This window comes from Crassostrea angulata, chromosome 4 (assembly GCF_025612915.1).
Source record: "Crassostrea angulata isolate pt1a10 chromosome 4, ASM2561291v2, whole genome shotgun sequence".
Classification (NCBI taxonomy): domain Eukaryota; kingdom Metazoa; phylum Mollusca; class Bivalvia; order Ostreida; family Ostreidae; genus Magallana; species Magallana angulata.
Window position 1 is genome coordinate 39,343,332 of NC_069114.1, and position 24,307 is coordinate 39,367,638.

General features: G+C 33.3%; 3 protein-coding genes across 5 annotated transcripts; all 3 read right to left on the reverse strand.

Moving 5' to 3' along the window:
• Nucleotides 1-234: 234 nt before the first annotated feature.
• On the reverse strand, nt 235-624 carry LOC128182260 (uncharacterized). Its single transcript, XM_052850851.1, has one exon. It carries the CDS (start codon nt 622-624, stop codon nt 235-237), a length of 390 nt encoding a protein of 129 aa, XP_052706811.1.
• A 2,697-nt stretch (nt 625-3,321) lies between these two features.
• On the reverse strand, nt 3,322-13,029 carry LOC128181206 (macrophage mannose receptor 1-like). Its single transcript, XM_052849514.1, has 14 exons — nt 12,812-13,029; nt 10,558-10,730; nt 10,140-10,279; nt 9,692-9,819; nt 9,294-9,466; nt 8,862-8,983; nt 8,187-8,317; nt 7,599-7,756; nt 7,235-7,359; nt 6,292-6,425; nt 5,364-5,533; nt 4,746-4,885; nt 4,092-4,219; nt 3,322-3,844 (listed from the first exon to the last, which is right to left on the reverse strand). Exons 1-14 carry the CDS (start codon nt 12,849-12,851, stop codon nt 3,759-3,761), a joined length of 1,848 nt encoding a protein of 615 aa, XP_052705474.1. The 5' UTR covers nt 12,852-13,029; the 3' UTR covers nt 3,322-3,758.
• A 3,798-nt stretch (nt 13,030-16,827) lies between these two features.
• On the reverse strand, nt 16,828-24,307 carry LOC128181207 (uncharacterized transmembrane protein DDB_G0289901-like). Of its 3 annotated transcripts, XM_052849517.1 has the most exons (6): nt 24,172-24,304; nt 22,003-22,074; nt 20,817-20,970; nt 20,355-20,570; nt 20,013-20,208; nt 16,828-17,332 (listed from the first exon to the last, which is right to left on the reverse strand). In XM_052849517.1, the coding sequence occupies exons 2-6, from the start codon at nt 22,064-22,066 to the stop codon at nt 17,318-17,320; spliced, it is 645 nt and encodes a 214-aa protein (XP_052705477.1). In that variant the 5' UTR covers nt 22,067-22,074; nt 24,172-24,304; the 3' UTR covers nt 16,828-17,317. The 3 variants fall into 3 exon arrangements, with proteins under 3 accessions (XP_052705477.1, XP_052705475.1, XP_052705476.1); XM_052849515.1 differs by lacking the exon at nt 16,828-17,332 and having other exon boundaries at nt 19,692-20,208; nt 24,172-24,307; XM_052849516.1 differs by lacking the exons at nt 16,828-17,332; nt 24,172-24,304 and having other exon boundaries at nt 19,692-20,208; nt 22,003-22,217.

Genomic DNA, 24,307 nt, shown 5'->3' on the forward strand with positions numbered 1-24,307 from the left:
GGGCTAAAAAGGTCTGCATATTAGAAAAATGCTAAAACAAACAAGATTTGAAAAAAAGATATAACCCCGTTTCATTTTGAATGGCATGTTATAGTGTTTCCCGCAAAATTGTTTTAAAAGAATCATAGAAATTCATTTCTTTTTTCTCTAGGGCCAAATCAAGAAGGACGCCATGAGGCTGTGGATTTTCCTCATGTATCTACTGGGGACTGCTTTAGCCGATTATGAGGAACTTTACAACCTTTGTCGTATGTTTGGTACTGCAGATACATGTTTGAATGTCATAATCAATATGGCATCCACAGCTTCATCTAGCTCTGGGACATCATCAACGGGGAGTGCCTCCGCCGCTTCATCTTCCTCTTCATCATCCTTTTCATCTAATAATGCAGCCGCATCAGCATCAGCAGCGGCGTCATCGTCTGCTGCAACGGCATCATCGGCATCCTCTTCAAGTTCCTCTGCGTCGTCAAACGCCTTCGCCGCGGCAGCTGTGTTAGACGCTTTCCCAGACTTTGTTCCCTTTGATCCAATGACTGGTGGATTTATTGGACCGAGCTTCTCTGGCGGAAGCATGGGTTCACCAAGCATCAGCAGCAGTACAAGCTCAAATAATGGCGCCATTGCTAGGACGGTAACCAGTATTTTTCCTGATGGATCGACCAGCGCCGCTGCTTCTGCCTTTGCTCCTGGTGCACCAGTTTTGCCCTTCAATAATGGTCTGTTCAACAATGCAGACCCCTGTGGCCACGTTCCTCCTGTATTCCGCAGTCAATGCTTCAGAGGTTTAAGGGGGCCCAACGTCGGATCCCCAGTAAGACGTGGCCCTCCATTTCGACCTCAATTCCGCCCACCCCCTAGTTTCAACTTCCCTTTTCCTTTCCATGGTTAAAGAAAGAGTGAGTTTATATGTTTGACTTTTTCATTTTCGCTCAAATGTGAACGACAAGACATTATTTTTTTCATTTTTTGTTAGCTGAAATGTGATTGATAGTTTTTACAAAGCATCACTATTATTGTGTCTCAGATACAATGATACGATTGTGGACACAGTCGGAGAAACAAAGAAACCTGGAAAGAATTAGATAGAGAGAAAGCTTGTCGTGATAAAACATTGATACAAGATCTACAGGAACTCGACAATCATACTTGTTTTTTTTATCGCAATTTTACAATGTTTATATATAATTATTCATAAATAAATGATTCCGTATATTGGTTGGCTTTTTTCATTTAGTTTATTACTTTTACTCACACTATCGTCTCTAAACCAAACATTGTCAGTTGTAATCCTTACGAAAAGTACCGGAATTTGCTGCAAACATGAGCTTTATAGCACCATAATTAGTTCTTTATCTTACTAATAAGAAGGTATTAGGAACTAAATTAGCACCATATTGGTTGTATAATCATAAATTGATGACATAATAAAGCGCTTTATGAAAAGATATTTTTACGTGTACAAGTATTGGAAATGTCACAACATAATGTTAATAATTTTTTCGAAAGTGCTTTATTCATTGACAGATATTTTTTTATAAACAATGCATATTTATATTTCATGTCAAAATATTAGTTTCAATAAATAGGTATCTGTAAGATTGTTTGATTTTGAGTTCTAGATAACTATTCACGAATATAGCAAGCTATTTTGAAATTAAGAAGGGTATCAAATTCCTTCACAGAGTAAATAATACAAAATGAGACTATTGTTTTGTAAAATATATTTAAAAGGTAAGGCTTCATTTAAACCATAATTAACTCCTAATTTAACGCTGTTAAGGAATGCTAGTGTGTTACTTACTGTTTTTAATCTTTCATATTTAATGAAGTAAAACGATGTTAATGTCAGAAACTTAATTTATACAGAAATGCAGGTTAATTGCATATCAATTAAGTCACTTTCAGTTAGAGGACATCAGCGTGACGACGATTATTCGTGTTCGCAATTTTTAATTGGTTCATAAAATCATGATCGCACACAGTTCTTGGTTTTAATTAGTGGTTGTCTTTTTGAAAATCATTATTATCATTTTCCTTTTCGAACTATTAGCATTCAGTCCATGTGGAGGAAATGAATTTTGAAATACGCATAAATTGCGTTTCATGAATCCAATGTTATAATGCAGAAAAGGTTAAGTACAGAACTTCACAAACAGTTTCTGAGAGTAATAGGGAGATAGGAAGGTAGATAAAACAGACGAGAATTCAGTGCCATTTTCCATAACCATTACATGCACATGAAAATCATTAAATCTGTTTTTAAAAATGTTTACTGTTTAATAAAAAAAAACAACAGCTGGATAAGGTCACGTACTGAAAGTACAGTGTAAAGTTTGAAAAAAAATTTCCAAACGAATATCATTAATCAAACAGCTTTACTATTGATGTATTAATTTGGCTTGAATAAATATATTTACTATGACCCCAAAAAGCATTACTCTTACTGCGATCCGCGAAGTCAAAAGTTTAACTTGGCTCAATAGTTATGGCCAATTTTTAGACCGTACATATTGATCTCCTATAGAAGAAAAGCTCCTCACTAAAATATAGGAAAACACCCAAATTTTAAAGGTAAAATATATAGATTTTTTGTTTACAAAACAATATTTCATAGCTAAGCAAATCATATCTTGAAATTTTTGGCAGTCTGATAATTAACTTGTTGGCCACCCACTTACTGACCTGTGAAACTACGTTGCTGTCATACCGGTATTTCTAGGATAGCAAGACAAGGTGGCGACACTCTGAACCAAGTTTATTCATATGCTTATTCTCAAATATTGCAACTTAGTTAACTATTAAATATTTCTCACAACAATCAACATCTCTTTGGAGAAAGTGGAAGTTGAATAATTCCAGATATGTATTCCCTCTTTTGTTATCCAGTTATTATTTCATTTCAAAATAAAACAAAGATATAACCAAATGTAACACGATTGGTGTATGTAATTTTAATTGAGACATTCAAATTGATGCCACAGCCATCTCAAACCAGCTGATATATGATTTATTCAGCATGGAATGACACCCACTTTGACAATTTTTTGTTACCGGTATGCAGTTAAGACATTTTTGATCATTAGAATAATCAGCATCGCATATCACCAGAAGCTTTTCCTTTTTTAATAAAAGCCCAATCTTCAAGAAGTCAGTAACTACAGAAAGTAATTAAATTATCAGCCTAATTAATATTTAGCTTTTACATGTCTCTGATATATGTCTCCACAAGACACTGTTAGTGCACTTTTTATATGATAACGCATTCTATGAATTCAGTTGGAGAGGTCGTGTGTCGCTGGTTCCCCAAATGGACAAGAATTCTTCTAATTTTATCAGTTTATTTCCATAATTAGTCGATCTTTGATCATTTTGAACATTCATATTATATGTGGTAAAATGAAATGACTATAGACTTTGTGTCACTAGAATTATAACGAATGAGCACAACAGAAGTTGAAATGGATTGTTTATAATAGATACATTGGTTATTTCAATGTAATTTAAAACCTATAACAATATATATCTTAAAATGAACTTTGACAATATCTAAAGTAATGCTATAGTATCACACAAGAAACAATCCATAGATTTAATGAAATATTTTTCTCAGCTTTTGATTTAAAGCGTGCCACTGAGAGAACGTTACATTTTGTATACAATATTATATGGTTTTATACATTAAGTGGTATAAAACGTGTAAAATTTAAAATAGTGCTTAACAATGCTTTCTCCTTAGTTCTTGGGGAAATAACACATCATCGACGTAGAAACAAAAGTGACGTTATCAAGCTAAACAACAGGGTAATCGAGGGACGAATGAACTCTGCACCGCTACCGAAACCTACAAAGAAGAAACAAATTCATACCAGTCTTATTATGAAAACTAAAACCAATCTTTTACTAAAATCATAGAAAATGATATTTATTCACAATTGGTGCATCATGTTTATCTTGTTTCATCTACTAGGCTTTAACAAAATAGTTATGATTTTCATCCTACAGATAAAGGTACTAGTACGTTTATGCAATTCGGTATCAATATAAATGATTATATTTATTGAAAATATTATATATAAGCTGTGTCTTACCTTGTGCATACTTTGAGCAAATAAAGCCCATCTTTCTGTTACAGCTGGTGGTTAGATATCTTCCTCCAAATCCTAACCACGTGCAATCTTTAGTGCCATCAGGGTCCATTGGCTCTCCAGTCCAGTTTCTGAATAAAGAAAATTATTCACAATTTAAATTAAGTTTTTAATTTCGTATTTTCTCGTAACAACTTTTATAAAGGAATATTTACATTTTCAAGTCAACTGTCTTTGTCTATGATAACATTAAGAATCAATTTTGAACCCTTATAGCCCAATACTTTCATAAAAGATGAGCGACACAAAATGAGCGTGTCTAATAGCATAACCGAAAACGGTACTGGCTGCGCCGCGTAGCAATACATAGATTGTACTACGTGAAAAATAATGGTTTTTAAAAAATGTTGTTTTAAAGTGTACAAACAGGAAATATTATAAATATAAGTAATGAGGATTCATCCTTTGAATATTTTGAGGTGATAATTTCGGTCGGAGCGTGGTCAAATCTATTATAAAGCCCTTCGGGCTTTTTTTATTTGACCACGCCCCGACCAAAATTATCACCTCATAATACTCAAAGAATGATTCCTTATTCCTTAAGGGGGTTAGTGTTACTCACATGCCTATACCACCGGATTTGTGACGTTTACTTACATGACTATGCTATTTGGAGGGTTGTCCGTCTTGTCAGGATACGTCCAGACACCTTCAACATTTCGATCATTAAGCCCCGTCCAGAATTGTGCTCGTCCTGTGGACAAGGGTATTGTTGGCAAAACTTGTTGAATCCATTGCTAGAAGAATTTAGAAAGTCTCTCCCTATATACGAATTGTTTTGGTTGTAAAATATGCTATGATATAGGATATAAACAATTAGTATTGCTAAAAATGATAAGCTTTTCACATCTAAAATAATGTGTTCACAAAGTCTATAAAATATGATTCATTACATTTTTATCAACTTTTGAAAATATTACTTGATTTTTTCTTTAGAGTATGTGACATGATTTTAGTTAATTGATAAACCACATTTCAACTGAGTTGAACATAATCAAGTTCATGCAGTACATTTAAATGAAAGAAATTGGGTTTTTTTTTAGCTCAAGTAATTCTTGGTTGCAGAATTTTGTAATTGCAGACCACCATTACTGAAAACACAAATACATTGTAACTAGAAAACAGTCAACATTATGCAGTTTAACATGTTTGATTTGCCAAAAATGTAGCCGCTAATACATAAGTGTCTATACATAATTTTTTCGCATGCAGTACCATTTCCTCCTGGTCGTTAATTGCAATAAGTTTGGCTGGCTGATTGATATCAACCGTCATAGAGTAGCAATGAGTCTGCGCCTCGAACCAGTTCCGGGTATCGTTGGGACTGGCAAAATAGTAGCATTCGTAGTTATCGTCTCTTTGCATCCAACCTTGGGGACAATCGCCTAATACAACGGAAAGTGCAAATGTTAAAGTGGTTTAAATTAAAGTTTTACAAAAAATAGATCAGATATTAGATAATGGAAGTCATTTTATAACTTGATAAAAAAGAAAGAAAAAAAAGGTAAGGTAAAAAAAATCAAATATGTTTTTGATATTGATTGACGATCTCAAAGTAACATATTTTCTAAGACTAATCCATATTTGATTCATTTATATTTCTTACTTTTAACGAGCAGGATATTAAATACAATTCCACTGCGTTTCCACCAAAAAAGGAAAATGTCTGCATTTCTTAGAGATGTAGTTTAGCGCTACTTACGATTTTATTTTAGAGATGAACTCAATTAGTCAATATCGTATAATCTGGGTTTGGACATTTTACGCTTTATAATCATCAAAGCTGATTATAAAAAAGTGTAAATTGCTTCAACCCAGGTTATACGAGTATAACTTGGTTAGATAATGAGAACATTCCTCATAATTTAATTTCCTGTAATCTATTGTACAAATTCGGAGCGTTTTACTTTTAAAAATGATATTAATTTGTTCAAAATACGAACGTAACTTCAAGGGGTTTTTGACGTTGGTGGTGCATTGTGACACGTGTCTTGTGACGTGCAAACCAGGCTATACTTAATTTTTCTATACAATCAAATGCCGCGTTACAACCAGAACAAAATTATATGGGAGTAACCTTTTATTACAGAAACAATTGTTAGCGCTTCAGCTTTTGATGTCAAACAGAACATATCTTTAGTACCTTGATTTAGATTTGGATATTCGCAGATGTATTGGAACGATAGTGTGCAATCTTCATCATTCCAAGTGTATTGTTGTAAAAGGGCTGCACAATCCTCGTTCCCTCCCCATGAATTTGGTTCCTGGTTCCAATTACTGCAAACAGGTTTTGGAAAAAATTAATTGAAATCGATATATTTTTTAGGAGGCTCAGTGGTCAACATATGACCCATCAGATCTACCTTGTATATTTCAAACAGATTTGTATAGCTATAAACTACACGTATTACATGTAGTTAGTAAAGAAATATTTAATTTATTTCAAAGGGGCGTGGTCACGTTTTGATCAAAATTCATTTTCTGATTTTAATGTAAACAATGCTTCTGTAAGGCATTTTCAATAGGCAAGCAACATTTGAGTGTCATTCGTTGAGTTATAAGCGAGTTACAGAGCTTACAATTTTTTTCTATGTAAACAAAGCTTAAAATTTGTTTACAAATTGAATGTTGATGTGAAAATTCCAATTTTAGCCCTAAAACGATTGTGTTAAACGTTAGGAACTGTTTATCTATGATCAAAATGAATAAGAAGATAGACAAATAGCTTGAAAAAGATTTTTTTCTGGTATATCGAACCTATGTAAACAAAAACAGGGCACGCGCCTTGTTTACTTGATCAGGATTTGTGAGCTCTGTATCTTGCTTATAACTCTACGACTGACACTCAAATTTCATGTGACCATTATAGATGCGCTCATAAAGCATTATAAATAGAAAAAAAATTAAACTTGTGAACATGCCCCTTTAACTTTGAAATTTAAATGTTTTCTTATTACTTTATGTAGAGCTTTTCTTTTAAAGGAAATTTATTTAGTCTAAAAATGGCCACGACCATCCAGCCCTCCTAATCTAAAATTCACTGTTGCATTCTGTTACTCATAACACCATGGATGTATCATACTTACATCATTGATATATTGTATGGTGTGCCGTCGGCCCATCGGTAATCTCCCTCATTGGCGATGTCATTCAGGCCCGTGTAATACATGTTGTTATGCCCATTCATTATCATCTGCTGCTCCAACCAATACTAGATGCAAAATTAAATACAAAATCCATACTATTTTAACGATTTTGCAATGCAAACGGTTTTGCTCTTTTTGGCTGGTGTTTTGAAAGAAAATTAAAAGTATTAAACTTTTCTTTGTGAAGAGCAAAGATCAAAGGCAATCACTGCCTTTTGCCAATCAAAATGTTAAAGTTTTTTACTATGTCACACTGAGGTGCTTTCGACACAATTTATCTCATTTAAAAAGATAGAATTCTCACCCTATCGTCCATTGTATCTATTTTGATAAGGTCTCCCCCTAGTTGCATACATGTTGATCTGGCCCCCGTGTACGTTGACGCCGGACCGTCGTAGAACATGTAACATTTGTTGTTGGCTCTCGTCCACCCACCGCAACCCATGTAGTACTCAGTGTGAACTAAACAGACAGGCAACATACATGTATATCCTCTCTGTTTCAGTAATTTTCGCTTTCAATTACCCTACTTTTTCTTTCTTTCTCTCATTTTCTTCCCCTCTCTATTATAATATGTAACTTTTTTGTAATGTTTTTCTCATTTTGCTTTGCTTGATTGCTTTTATTGACATATACATTCTCTCTCTCTCTCTCTCTCATTCTCTCTCTCTCTCTCTCTCTCTCTCTCTCTCTCTCTCTCTCTCTCTCTCTCTCTCTCTCTCTCTCTCTCTCTCTCTCTCTCTCTTAGGGGAAAATGAGTAAATGTTAGTTTTTACAATGTAAACGTATATACATGTACATATGATAATGACTAAGATGATGATGATTATGATGATGATACAACACTTGCTGAATTTTAAGAGATGCATGGAAACTTGCAGCGCACACTAACCAGACTTTGATTCTTTGTAACAAATGTAGTTGAACGGCTTGTTGCAGTCTTGATCTGAGAACTTCCCGTCTGTTTTTAGAATTGCACAGTCCTCATTATTGTTCACGTGATCGGGTTCCTTGGCCCAATTCCTAATAAAAAAAATAAAAAATAAAATAGATTTAAAGAAAATTACTGTTAATTATCTAAAACACAGTTATAACTTAAAAGAGTCCATAATTTATACAGGTATGACATTTCCGTGTTTAATTACACTTAACACTGTACGCTGAAAATCAAGATTTTAAGAGCATCTGCGATTATATATCTCAGTAATATAAAATGAAAAGTAAGTCAGTTGCTGATCACAAAAAGCTACCGTATGTACAAAGAATACAAATTTTCTAAAGATATCTGCCTTTTTTGCTATATTTGTAGATTCCTTATTTTACGCGAGTACTTAATTCCGCGATTACACAAATATCTATCAAATCGCAGGAAAATAAAATCGCCAATGCCGAATTTTTAAGATAGTTTCATGTAGTTTACATCTGTCCAAAAGTAAAAGCGAGATTTAAAATTCGAAAAATGTGAATCTCGCAATTTTACGCGGATATTAATTCCTGGCGTTTATCTAGGAATCTACAGTGTATTAAAAGGGCAGATATCCAGATGTACTACATTTGTTATTCTTACACATATTGTGATAAGTATGTATCTTGATTGAGCCAGCCCCATCCAGTGGTCTGTTTGGTAAGTCCAGTCCAGAAAAAGCGGTCCGTGGCTCCAACGACAGGCATTTCTCCCAGAATGTATTGCTATAAGCATTTCTAGACATCAATACACTAAGTAGATGAAACACAACATTCTAAGAATACAATTATAGGACCGTTCGAGGTGACTTTTAAAACACACAAGCATGAAAACTACAATAAATAATATGATGCACAATCAATTGTGCCAAGAAAATATTGGTAGCCAAAAAGTTATCCTTTGAAATAAAAAGGAATTACGGACGTTAATTTCTGCTAAATAATCGTACAGTTTATTCTTGCTCTTATTCCTATATTTAAAATTCACTAATTGGAATTCTTTAAAATCATCTGAGGGATCTACAAATCTGCTTACTCCATCATTGGGGTTGTCTAAGGTCACAAGCTTAGCGGCACCAGCCGGAAACTTTTTGTTGGCGCACCACTGCTTGGCATCATTCCAAGTTAGAATCTGAGTGGGGTCGGTGAAGTTACTAAAATAGTAACAAGAGTTGTCCGTGATCATCCACCCGAACGGACATCCGGTATCTGTTAGAGATGACGTAAGAGGGGGTGAACGGTAAGAAAAAATAATTCATTAGCCTTAAAGTTTTACTCGACATTCATGTGACTATGTAAGTGTGAGTTTGAAAAAAAAATGAGTTATCATTTTTAAAACGTTCAGATACAATGTTGCCGTGATTGAATAAAGTGAGCTTATTATCTATTTTACGGTGATTAAGTGGCCAACAAGAAAGAACGCTTTCATTATACCTTGTGTTTGGTCCAGTTCACAGATAAATCCCATCTTTCTTGTGCACTGCCAGTTGGTCATTTTTGCTTGGATGTTGATGGCTCCGCATGTGTCTTTTGGATTGTTGGTTGGATAACTCTCCCAGGAACTATAAGAAATGGAAACAAACGAACAGTGTTTATGTCACCAACAATATTGCTCCTGGTGAGTTATTTGTGATGATACGGAGGTTTTCACGATAAAATTGTTTTTATGACCATTATCATAGCAAACTAAACTTTTGAAACATCTAAATTCATCGTGCCAAGTTTCAGTGAATCCTAGAGTTTTAGTCTAATCCTGTTGTAAATTTCGTGATATGCAGATGAGTTTTTCAAATTCGTATCAGGCTGTATATTCTCAGATAAGGAGTAGCGACGATTCTCTCTTGTGAATGAACTTTAAATAATTTCCTTAATCCATATTTACATGGTGGTGTTGCCCAATGCTTGCTGTCCATCCCAGGTCCAGGTGCCGGAGGATGCTAGAGTCCCGTCGAACCGTAGATCCGTCAGACTGGTCCAAAAGCCATCAGACTGGTAGCCAGCAACTAACTTATTTAAAACGGCCTGAAACAAACATAAAAGTCATCAGGCTTGTGCCAGCAACTAACTTATTTAAAGCGGCCTGAAACAAACATAAAAGTCATCTGATAATTGTTCAATACAGTTTTCAAAACATGGTCAAAATAACATGGTTAAATTGAAGGATGAATACTTTGTCTTTGTCTTTGATTATAACAAAACTTCTAATAGATTCAGATAAAATTTCGATAAAATATATTTGCGCAAAAAAGGAAATGAATGCAGGATATCTTTAATTCTCAAATCAATTTATTTGCTCTGACCATTTCTCCGGCATTGTTGACAGTAACGAGGCTGCTGAAGGTCGTCCCACAGTCGTAATTGGCATTCTTCCTGGAGACGGCCTTTGACGTCACTGGCTGGTAACAGTAACCATTGCCTAGATCTGTCCAGCCCGGGTCACAGCCCAAGTTTATGTAATCTCCATGGACGGCAGCTGAAAAGAAACAAAAATATGTATTCTCCATAGACGGCAGCTGAAAAGTAACAAAAATATGTAATCTCCATAGACGGCATCTGAAAAAGTAGCAGAAAATGTAAACTCCATAGACGGCAGCTGAAAAATAAGCAATCAAATGTTAACTCCATAAAGGCAGCTGAAAAAGTAGCAAAACGTAACGTAAACTCCATAGACGGCACCTGAAAAAGTAGTAAAGAGTAATGAAAACGCTATAAAAGGCAGCAGAAAAAGTTGCAAGTAATGTAATCTCCATATCTAGACGGAAGCTGGAAGTTGTGTAACTGCCAGTATAGACAGCAACTAAATAAAGCCCTAAAATACGATGGAATGTTCATATAGACAGCAACTAAATAAAGCCCTAACATACGATGGAATGTTCATATAGACAGCAACTAAATAAAGCCCTAAAATATCGATGGAATGTTCATATAGACAGCAACTAAATAAAGCCCTAAAATACGATGGAATGTTCATATAGACAGCAACTAAATAAACCCCTAAAATACGATGGAATGTTCATATAGACAGCAACTAAATAAAGCCCTAAAATACGATGGAATGTTCATAGAGACAGCAACTAAATAAAGCCCTAAAATATCGATGGAATGTTCATATAGACAGCAACTAAATAAAGCCCTAAAATACGATGGAATGTTCATATAGACAGCAACTAAATAAAGCCCTAAAATACGATGGAATATTCATATAGACAGCAACTAAATAAAGCCCTAAAATACGATGGAATATCCATATAGACAGCAACTAAATATTCATATAGACAGCAACTAAATAAAACAATGAACTTTGTGATTCTAGAAAAAGAAGCTTAACACAAACAACACAATATATTTCGTCTGTAAAAAAAGATAAAGAAGAAAAAAATCCATGTCTTTTGAGCTGTAGTAATTAGATATTGCATTGAACCAGCAACATAGAGGAATTTATAGAGAACACGTTACGTAAACAGACTATTTTTGTGGATCAATTAAAAAAATTGTGCCAAAAAAGCTTTAAATGAATAAACAATAAAACAAAATATTTTTATGAAAAGGTACAGTTATAATGAAACACCCTATATACATGTAACTGTCCAAGAAACGGATGAATAAAGCTTACAAAGAAATTGCAACATCCATAAAAACGGCAGCGACCCCCCCCCCCCCCCCCAGTAAAGTAATTATAAGATTAAAAGCTGTTCATATATCCTCAGTAATCAGCTGAATAAAAAAATAAGGTTTTTCAATAGAAATGCATTGTATACGGTGGTCCATCCGACCGTCCATCCATCCATCCATCACCGCTTTGTCTTTATATTCGACAATGCTATGACTTCAAATTTTTCTAAATAGCATGTTGCAAAATTGTTCATTTAAAAATGATGTTTTGTGATCTTAAAATGAAAACGTTTTAAAAATATATTTTTAATGTTTTCTGTAGACTTTGGATATTTTAAAGTCATTTAATTTAGAGATTTATGTACGTTTTTTCTTGATAAGACATTAAAGATTAATCGAAAGTTCGTGAGTACAGTGTTTCGTAATGCTCATTAAACATACTAATGTTGTCTGATGGAGTTTATTGAAGTTCTATCATTTATTTGTAAATGGCAAATAATGATACCAAAAGTGCAGTCAAAATATCTTAGATAAAATAAGACAATTGTTTGATAATTCTATTACGAGTTGTCCTGTCGTCCCAGTATTCGACTGTTATCTTTTTCTCAATAGATAAAAACATCACATGCCTTCGGCGAAAATCTCCGCCACGGGTGGGGGAGGGTGTTACGTTAGGTTAATAAATATGATATACCTAGATAATAATACGAAATTCACATGAAAAAAGTATGAAGATTTTATATATGTCGAGTTTTTGTTTTTGTATAATCAACCTTAATTCCATTCACCACATCCAATGTACCAATAAGGATTAATTCAGATCGCGTGTTTAATTTATAGCATTATGATTTTCCCACTTATTTGAATTTGATAATACATTTTTGGGAGCAAAATCTCGGAAATTTTTGTTTACAAAAAAAAAGAAGAGTTAAAAATACTCACCTAAAAAAGATAAAAAAGAGATTATTCCACGAAAACCCATCCTTTCCCTTGAGAGTTGACGGTAGTTTAAAAATATAGGAATATTGGAATAGAAAATCACAAAAACTAAAACATGGTACAAGAAAAGCTAAAACATGGTACAAGAACAATTAGTTATGATGATAACCTCTGGTAGAAGGGGGGTATGAGGCCGGGAACGACTTTTGATCGAGCGACTGGATCAGTTATATACCGTATCTTGATAAGAGGGAGTTTATCATATAACTTATAGTACATTTTAACAGTGAATAGCTGATGGTACAGGATCACTCTAGATATGAATGATATAGTTAAATGTAAACAAATCGTACTTTAAAAGCATTACTTCTTTATTTATACGATACGATATATCATCGCCATCGAAGCGCAATGAGATTTGATTTATCAAAAAAAAAAAAAAAAAAGAATTGACCAAAAATTAATTTTGTTACATTTCTTGACTGAAATAAAATAAAAAGGCAGAAAAAGAAATGTTTTATGGGCAATGAAAAACAAAAGGACATGTAATTTATATGTGGAACTTCTGGTTAAAGAACGATAAATCCGCGCTGCGCAACGGCATAGAATCATTAGAATTGGTCATCCTTTATTTTAATCAAAAAGGTTTTACAGTGTTATTTTTTATACCTGTTTTCGTAGCATGAATTATATCTTTTTCTTGCAGGGATATTTTCCCTTAATATTTAGATATGAATATATTACGATCAACACCCCCCCCCCCCCCCACTCCTACCCATTTTAAAAAAAATTGGTTATCAGATACCCCCTTTTTAGTTCAAGTTAAGGAGGGGGTTGTTTGTTTGTTTGTTTTGTGTTTTGTTTTTTTTTGGTTTTATTTTGCGCTCGTCTTGATTTTTTTTAGGACCCCCAACATTACGTTCTTTTTTTTTACTGCATTGCAAGGCATGTACAAAAGGAGGTAACTCACCATCAAAATAACACTTTAGTAATAATATAACCACTAGTGTGTTTACCCATGAATGGACACACCCACGTGTTTTTTCAAATTGCTATAGAATAAATTCATTTTTTATATACATGTATAAAACTAGAATTTTCAAGTTTTGAGCTCAAATCTATCTCTCTCTCTCTCTCTCTCTCTCTCTCTCTCTCTCTCTCTCTAATCACCTAAACGTGTTCCTATTGAGCTCTTGACTATAATCTTAGCATCAGATGAGTTGAGTTGAACATATTTTTTTTGACTTATGCCAAAAGGAGTGGACACAAGTTCCAAAAACTTAGAATGTCCTCTCCTTGTACATAATACCTGGTATATTACAATTACAATGCCATACAATGCCAGTTAACATTTATAACAGTTATAGTACATTTAATGAAATACAAATAATTCATTAGTTTCAAATCTAGAATTAGAATAAGGATGGATAAGAAAATTATGCAAATAATTTAAAAACTTAGATAAATCTGCCACACTTTTGTATAAATGTATGAACTTCTTTAAATATTTTTATGTTTTCATCATAAGATAAAGTTTTGTCACCCCAAAGTAACAAATGTACATCAATTATATTCAAAAAGTTCAGTGATAAAAGATTATACATAAATGATTGTCTTAATAATGAATATTTTTTACAAACGAAGAACAAGTGATGTGCATCTTCTAAACTTCCACATGAACACATTGGGTTGGCTATTATGTTATACCGATAAAGATCACAATTGAGAACACAATTATGCCTTAATTTAGCATCAGATCCAGGTATTTGATCAATCTGTTGTAATTATTACAAAAGCATTGAAGAAACTAATGACTGGTGTATGCACTTTTATTTTTGTAATGGATATGCAACATAAAAATGAATAATATCATTTTTTTTTTCGCTTTACAGAGTTCAAAATCGTGAGTCAAGGTATGTAATGTATGCTCTTCACGGAAAAAAGATTATGTAATTGTGTACTCGATGAAGAAATCCATTTATTTTCTTTCCAAGGACAGTCGCAGCCACAACAAAGTTATAGTTCACACTGTACTATTAGAAAAATATATAGCTTAAACATATCATCCACTGCATAATACACAATTTTTTTTTCTCAAAGTCATATCTAAATAAACACCCGTGTAAAAGGGGATAACTATAAAGGAAGATTTAGGGATATAAATAAAGAAAAAGAGGGATCACTGGACAATAACTGTAAAATTTAACATAGATATACATGTACATGTAAGAGGGGGAGAGGTCCAGTTCTAAGCTTTATCTCTTGAAGAAATATTGGAATAAAATTTTGAATACAGACGTTACATTCGATTGGTTTCTTACGCTAAAACGATTCGGATTGGTTGTTTTTACCGCGTCAAATGTGCCGTGTTAACAAGTACAGCGTAGATTTTTGAGGAAAAAAAACCGTAGAAAAAGTTGTAAAAATAGATTGCAAGTGGGTCAGGTAAGCAAAGTGGACCATTGTTTTATTTGTTTTTGTTTGTTTGTTTATTGTTTTTATAATAATAGTATCAATAGAAAAGTAGACCGGGAATTGCTACATATGCATCTGCAAGGATAAATTTATTTTCATAATTCAATTTCGCAAATCCAAAGGTTTGACATATTAATATAAGACGCAGTTTACATTTTGATCTAAGTGTTTACTTATTGTTTTCCTAGTTCACGGGAGGATAACTAATGGCATGGTTTTCGCCAACCGAATTCTAATTATACTCAGTATATAATAGTAAACGAGTGCAAGGTTAAGATTGATATATTGTAGATCTTGGATGGAATAAAATCTACTATATTACCAGAATGATGTACTTTGAGACTGTCAGGCACGTGGTATCGGAAGGGGAAGGGGACAATTTTAAAAATGCGCATGTAAAAAAAATAAATTAAGATGGATCCCCCCCCCCCACTTGTTTGGAAGCAAGTAAAAAATTGAATTGAAAGGAATGAAATTAACAGCAAAATTAATATCATATGGAGTTAAAGGTACGCTATGCTCTGCCCCCACCCCCACAGATTAGGTTTTACATGATTTTGAAAAATTGGCCCTTTTTTTCCTTTTTTTTTTTCTTTGTCTAGATTTTTTTGGATGAGTTTGCCCCCCCCCCCCTACCACACTTTTAAAAACGATGCTACGTGCCTGACTATAACTTGTTTTTTACTTCAGATTTAGTAAGTAAGTACTAGTATATTATGCCCAAGTAGACACACACACATATATATATATATATATATATATATATATATATATATATATATATATATATATATATATATATATATATATATATATATATATATATATATATATATATATATATATATAAACACACACACACACACACACACACACAATAATGTTTATTCATAGAGCTCGTAACATTTGTTTGCAGACGTTTTTAGAAAATACTTTCGACATCATTACCTCCGTTGAGCCATCAGTGTATTCAAAGAAGCAATAAAACGTCGTTTTCCTTTGATCACGCAGGCTTGTATTGGAACTGCTCTATTGGCATATGACAAGGTGTGACTGTTAGTGCACCATTATGCATGTAATCTGCTAGCACAGCGATTCATTGCAAAAACATATTGTCATGCTTACCGGGAAAAAAACCTTGTCTTTGTCATTTATCATTGCAATTCGTTGAAATTATTTTTTGAAAGTTTGCAAACATTGAAGCAACATTTGAACTCTCAAGCAATGTATCGCTCCAATCGAATTATGAATAGTTAGTCTTTCACTCATATAACAGATATGAATTAGTGAATCAATTTTCATCTGATTTATCATTTTCAGTTCAATTTTTAGCATTCATTTTCTTACAAATACGAATTAGCTTCACGGTTTTTAAAGAATTCATGGTATAATCAGGAAAGTAAAATACTAGTACATGTACATGCATTCCCACTCAGTGTCTATACATGTATACATGTATCTTCAAATATCCTAATCTCGGGAATAACAGATTTTTAGTATACAGTTACAATATATTTTAGTTTGTTTATAGATAAAATCAAGCAAAAGGTAACAACCTCATTTAATGGTTACATGAGTATACTGGTGATATTGATAAATATAATTATATCACTGGCCCTGAAGTTTTACATGTCACTTAAATCTTTCTTTCCATAGATCAATATCGTAGAGGAAAATATTCCCTCTGAAATTTTGAACCGACACAATTTTGTAACTGAACTCCGCGAAAGCCTCCCCTTTATACAGCTAAAGCAATTAATTAACAAAGCAATTTGTTCGTCCTAAATCCATTCGAGTTGTTTACGGAATATTGATATGTTACAAGAGCGGTGATTGGTGTGCATTTTTCTGTAGAATAGCAAGCGCCCATCTTATCCTCGTGTAGTTCTAGACATAAATTTATAGACTAGTTCAATTCTCAATTAAAAGACAGAATATGTTATAGCTGATTCCCTGCATGTCTGTTTATTGGTTTTCCAACACAAATGGTATCTTCTAATGTAGACTCCGACCATATGAAAGCGTTTCGTCGTTTTAAATCATCTTGCTCTGCAAAGGCAAAAAAAAAAAAATGTTGAAATGTACTTTTTTACCTCTATATGCATTATTCAGAAATCCACAGAACTTCCAGACACAGGGGCATAAAATGACATCTTTAGAATGTTATTCTGTACTTTAAAGACATGCACTTATTGTTAATTTGTGATTTGCAAACCTGAGACAGCATGAAAAAACAAGCTTAGGGTTTTGGTTAATAAGTATTACATAAGCAGAAGTGTTGTTGACAGAGTCTTCACAAACTCATAGTAAATGTGGTACATTAAACTTTATATTTACAGTGTAGATAATTTAAACTATATGGAATATTAAAACTCCGATGTAATGTACTTTTAATGTATATATATATGCATGTGTATATATCAACAAACTGGGAAATAAAATCTGTGTATTGGAATAAGAGGATTTTTTTGGTCTCCCTGTTTCTCTTATCACAATATGTACCAATCTACACGTGACCTCTTGTATCGAACTGAATGAAAAAGCGTGATTTGTTTTGTCAGCCCTTTGCTGCTTTTATTTTCGGACATCGACACAATTTGATATACGGTTGTCTCCCTAATAAATTCTTAATTGACGGGTTAATGCCAGGCGCTCATTCCTCCCACACGAATACTACGGTGTGTCAAACAGCGCTGGTTGTAGGCCGTGGTGACACCGCAAACCCCTGGCTTCGTTAAAAATGACACAGGGGAATTAATAGTAATTAGCAGTGGTGTAGTTAGGACAGAAACAGTCCAAGTTTATGCTCCAATTGGCATTCATCGCTCTTTTTCATGTTAATTTTTCTCTTAATAAACAAAAACACATTTTGTCATCTTTGCAAACATTAATAAATCATAAGCACCGATTTTCTCAAAACAGCCTATGTTGCTTTAGTTTTTACAGAATTCCCCAGTAAAGTTAACTGAATAAACATTGTTTTTAAAAAAGATGCACTATCTTAAAAACATTTTAATTGACACTCAATTTTATTTAACAAAACTTCTATATTTCAAATAAAGGGAACCAATTCAAAAAGCAAACCATGCATTTCTGGGTTTTTTTAAAACTTATTCTGAAGAATTTAAGAGATACGGATCTTAAATTGTACATTTTAAAAAAGGTATTTCCAGTATCGCAATAAACCAAGGGTATTTGTCTTATGCAGAAATTGTTTTTGAAAAATGCATGTATTTCAATATTTTTTGCCAAACATCCTTGTTTTTCTTTCTTCAGATTATATTTTTTTTTTACAAAATTGTCATCATTAACTCCCGAAAAATGTCTTCTTATTCTTGTAATTTTTTTTCATTAGAGGTCCAAATTGCATATGAAAGCCAAGTACCTAATGGCAAAGAGATTTTTCAAAGAGAGAAAATGTGGATATGTATATAAAAGCAATCCAGGCCATCGAGCCTTTGCTCACCAAAGCAAAGCATGGTGAGAGAAAAAAAATCAAAAAAATCACTAAAACAGGTTTTGCAATTAAATCATGCTCTATATATAGTTTTAGTTTTGTATATTAATTATCGTAGAAGAGAATACGTGGTACTAAAGATTTTTCCGTTTTTTCTGCTGAAAGTGAACCATTTGCAACTGAGAGAAGGGTGTCCTCCACGTAATTTAAGGAGGCTTGGTGGTCAAGAAATTAACCATCAGCTCTACCTAACATTTGAAAACATGGTTTATTTAAATATAAACTAGTTTAAATTTATTATTTTTACCTTTTTTTTAATATAGGGATATTTCCCTATATTTTTATACAGAGCTCTCCTTCTAAAGGAGACCAGTACATTTTGAAAATGGCCACGACCATTAAGCTCTCTTAAAGTTAGATACTACATGTAGTACCTTCTGTTATCATTATATTACATGGTAAACTTAAGGAAGCTGGGCGGTCAACAAATTGCTTATCAAAGGTATCCTTAAAATTAGATTTTATTTGTTAACCTATGAATTATTATAAAGTACAAAAAAATCAATAAATTTATGCTTTTAAATCTGAGCATTTTCCTCGTCTTCATACACAGCTCTTCATCTATAGAAGATCAATTCAGTCTAAAACTTGCCATGCCCATTCAGCCTTGTTAATCAAACAAATAAGTTCCTATGATATCATCACTCAAAATTGCTTTATATTATGACTATTATAGCTATAGTCGTGTTATCTAATTTTCTTTTTATAATTGAACGGGTGGCAGAAAATTTAACATAACACTTTTAAATCGGACAATTTGTGTAATCACTGCCACCCATTAGATAAAAAACAATGCATGACAAAATATCAGAAGGCACAAGCAAAACACCTTACATGTATGCTTTATTCATGTGTGTGTATGCAGCAAGCAAAAGCACGCAGCAGTAAGCCAAGAAAAAAGTTTAAAATATTTTTTATTTAAGCAACAGAAAAGCAGCATTTATAATATAAACAAGCAACATCACACAACAAAATTATATTGGAGCACTTTTACTTTGAGTGAAATCCTGAAAGGAAATGCTTAGCTGTGATGTTTAAAGAAAACAATACATGGTATTATATAAGCACTTTCACCGGCAGATTTGTAGAATCGTTTTTGTAGCCAACTTTGATGCCATTTTAAGGTTTAAATTTATAACCACTGAGATGTTCAAATACGCTCAAAAAGTTTTTGAGAAAGTTTCTGCTCTTAAATCGAGCGGGACGCCAAACCTTTTTCGGTACACTTCCGGCATGGGAACTACTAAACGCAAAACTTCCGGTTCCAGTTTCCGGCCTACTTCCACCGGAATAATCTGCACCGCCGGAGACTCCCTCCGGTCCGGTTCCACTGCTTGCTCCCCCCATAGCAAAGGCATTTCCGTTGCCACTGGTGAAAGTGAAGCCACCAGAACTTCCATCGGCACTTCTGCAAAAGTTAATAGTTTCCCTTTGCAATTTTTCACAAATGAAATTGATAATGAAAATCTTTTTCTTTTATTAAATCCCCCCCTCAAAAAAAAACTAATATTTTTAAATGGTTTTCATGTAAGCTTAATATAAAAGATAACACACCTGAAAACAGTTCCTTGTGAGTTGCCGTCTCTAAAGTGACGTCGTTCGCCCTTTGGCATGTTTCCAAACTCATAGATGCGGGGTGGTTGTCCCGATCCTGCCGTCATCACAAAGCCAGTGTTTGGGGCGCCCCCTGTGAATCCACTGTTCATGACGAAGCCACCGGGGCCCCCTCCGCTCGTGAAGGCGAAACCTCCGGAATTGCCATCAGGACTTCTACAGAGTTGTATATTTCAATGTTATATTTGATACATTAATTAATACGGATTTGATTTTTATTTTGCAGTATTTGGAAACAAAATTGTCCTTAAGCATTGGTTTTATATATCTTAATTTTTTTCTACATGATTTATCTCTCACTGATTTAAAGACCAAGAACATCATAAAGGATAGCCCAATAGTCAGGGAAACAAAATGTTAGTATGTGCAATATTTGTTCATAACTATCATGATATCTCGTACTTGAAGTAGACGCCCTCTCCGTTCTGATCTCTCACGACTTTCTCAGATCCCGCGGGAATGTTGTCTAAGTTTACGGATCTCATTCTCTGCATGTTGCCGTACGGATCAAAGGGACCGAAGTCGCCTTGTAACATCCTGAACGGGTTAAAGCCCCCTATAATTAAAAAATATCTTAAATTCTATCCATTCATCCATCCATCCGCCTTTGTTAGCATACATAAGGACAACAGGAAAGAAATCATCAGAAACGTATATCGACTTCGGAATAACATATTAGAAATGGGATTGACTTAACATTTGAGCTATGTTTGATAAATGTATGAGATCTAAGAAAACAGGGACAATTTCATACACTTGTATAAATACAAAAAAGTATATGTAAAAAAGTTAAACTTTTTTTTACGAATTTTCTTTTTAAACGAAAATGCTTCATTGTAAAAAAAACTAGGTCCAAGTCTAATTGAATTAAGATACTGTAACATAAGGTGCTTTGTACAAACTTTTTTAAATTTCATTTTCTTGGATTGTTTTTGTTGTTAATGTTTATTATTTTGACATTTCAACCTTTGCAAGTCAATAATATTCTTCTGACATTGTGAAATTTTGGATATTTTAATGTCAGAGGAAAAGACTTGATAAATCACCATGCCTTGTCCTTGGTGATGTTGTGATTCATATTATGGATAAGTTTCGTAATTAAATTAAATGTTTTGAAAAGAGTCTCAGATAATAAACTGACAGCGAACATATTTCCTGAACAAGTGCGCATCATTCAATAATGTGTTTTTTTTTCCTGCAGATATTACTGTTCTTCAGGTGTCAGGTGTTCACCTGGTAATCACCAATCAGGTGATTAGTGGTGAAAAACAAAAACCTTACAAAACATGTCACCAATTCTAGAAAGCAACCCCCGGTTTTCAAAAATACAATTTTCTTTTTTTAAAAGGGAGAGTGGAAAGTCAAGATGATTTTTCTTTGAAAATTGTTTTTCTAGTTTCCATTTGATTATTATTAATTAACTAAAACGACACACTTAATTGCATTAAATATAAAATATATCAAGCAAACATACCGCTTTTCTCATTCATGAATAGAACAATTATTCCAAATTGCAATATCTTTTAGATAACATATATAAAACAAATATTATTATAAAATACCATGGTTCTAATTGAATTCTACTTACCTGGCCAAAACATTCCGTTTGCCAAGCTTGCCACGCTTAACACAAGCGATGCTGCCCTGATCATTGTCAAATCTGAAAAAGTCACCACTTTTTAACTGTACGTTCATCATAATTGCAAGCAAGCATTTCAAAAAACGTTTCTTTAGAAGGCCAACAATCATCGATGAGCGCAGAACGACAATGAGGTCTGCGCCAGTCCGTCGCTAGAATATAGATGTATGAGATGTGTTTGCCTTTGCTCTTGTAACGTTCCTGTTTTATCGAACGTTTTACGACAACAAGCCATAAAACCTTGCCCTGTCGACATTACGTCGGTCGGGGGTGTATTCAATAGGCGTGGACAATATCAGGTGTAAACAATATCTGTACGGGAACATGACGTATACAGGGGATGAAATAGGAATATGGTAACCCAATTCTGTTGACCACTGCTTTGAGATCAAACATCTTTACAACATCGATTTCAACAACGCAATCAAATCCAATAAAATTCTCTGAAGTGAAATTCAATAAAGATAAATGAAATGGGGAGTAAGATAGAGCAAATGCCTAATGGTTTAATCGTAAAATACTATTTTAATTTTTCTCATTTAAATCTATTTGATAATTTGATAATGCAAGTTTGCAAAAGCACAATTTTAACTACTTTCAATTTTAACATTTTAACAAACCATAGGAAAAACATACTGCCTTAAGTTTCGGTGTATTAATCGAATCATATTTTTAAAAAGCTTAGAGTTCTGTAAGGTTTTCTAAGATTTGATGCTCTAACCACAAAGCCATTTCAGTCACTACAAAGTGATTAAGGAAGAGTCTTGTCTGGTTTTCGACTTGTCAAAATATAAAAAAGTACATTTGATTGATAAATGTTCATTAAATCGAATTGACAGGAAATCAAATATAATATTTTTCTTTCTTTTTTACTATTATACAACTTGGCATACAAATGGTAATCAAAGTTATAGGAAGGGCTATATTTTGGCGGAGCACTTGTATAGTGTTCACGATCACAAAACATGACATCAATATTTTTATCACATGTTTTTGTAATTCAGAATTACACCCTGACACTATTTGGATGTTTGATACGCATACGTCATTTTAAATCAAAATATTCCAATTAAGTATTGAACATATTTAATGGTTACAAATTGATTTCATATTAAATATACACATTGTTTTTTTAAAATGATTTTTCAAAAGCATCACCAGATTGGTAGATATTTTTATTTCACAGTACCGTACCTGTCCTAACAAATGTACCAGTATACGCATTTTACACTCATTACCCCCACCTCCACTCTTCTTTCATGTTTAATGAAACGCTATACCGTTTACCTACTTTTGAGATATCAAATGAAAAAAGGTAGAAATTATGAAATTAAAAAATGTTATATCGGAAATAATTTCTTTTGTATTTTTCTCCGTCATTCGATGTTTTAGGTATAGTTATCTCGTCGTTTGTACAAAACACATTCGTTGTTTTTACAAATTTACTACTGTAGTAAAGATTAATTACTGCGCTACAAGCAAGAATTCTTGCTTACAAAATATTTGTTCGATTGACGGATTGGAAGACAGGTACATGTACTGGGATCAAAAGGAAGCAATTTGTTTTGCAAGTGTGTCAACAAGCCGGGTTCATCCGTTTTTGCTCACTGAAAATCACCGTTAATCATTAGTTATATATATGTATCCTATATTGTATTAATAATATACTGATTGACCTATTTTAAGCGAGAATGTTCAGCATACAAGAAATTTGGTCATCTTAAAAAATGAAATAGTAGTAAAACAGTTCGGAGAAATAGCATTTTAATCATTTGGTGACTGTTGAACTGGGTTTTTTTTTTTTTTTATAGATAATTGATCCATGTTATATGTGGATTGTAGAGTTATCCTTCATGATAATCTACTTAGTTAGCAAGAAATACAATACACTTCTCAAGAATAAACTGTAGTCGTTTTAATTTAAAAGTGAAACTTGTGCATTGATTTCTTCTTTTTCTTTTTTCTTTAGAAAAAGAATCTAGAATAACCGATTTTCTTAAAGTTCGATGTCTTTAAAAGTTGCAACATATTGGCCAGATATCCTTGTCGCAAGGTTTAACTAGCGATAATATTTAAAATCTTAACAATTAAATTCAAAAGGTAAATTTTAAGACTTACCTGAGCTAACCAAACCTTCTCCCTTCTGTTGTGTGCCTAGCGTACCTAATGAATCATGAAATGAAACTTCCTCGCCGTATATCGTCACACGGCGGGCCCTGTAATGGTGTAATATTAACTTTTAATTATCTTTTTT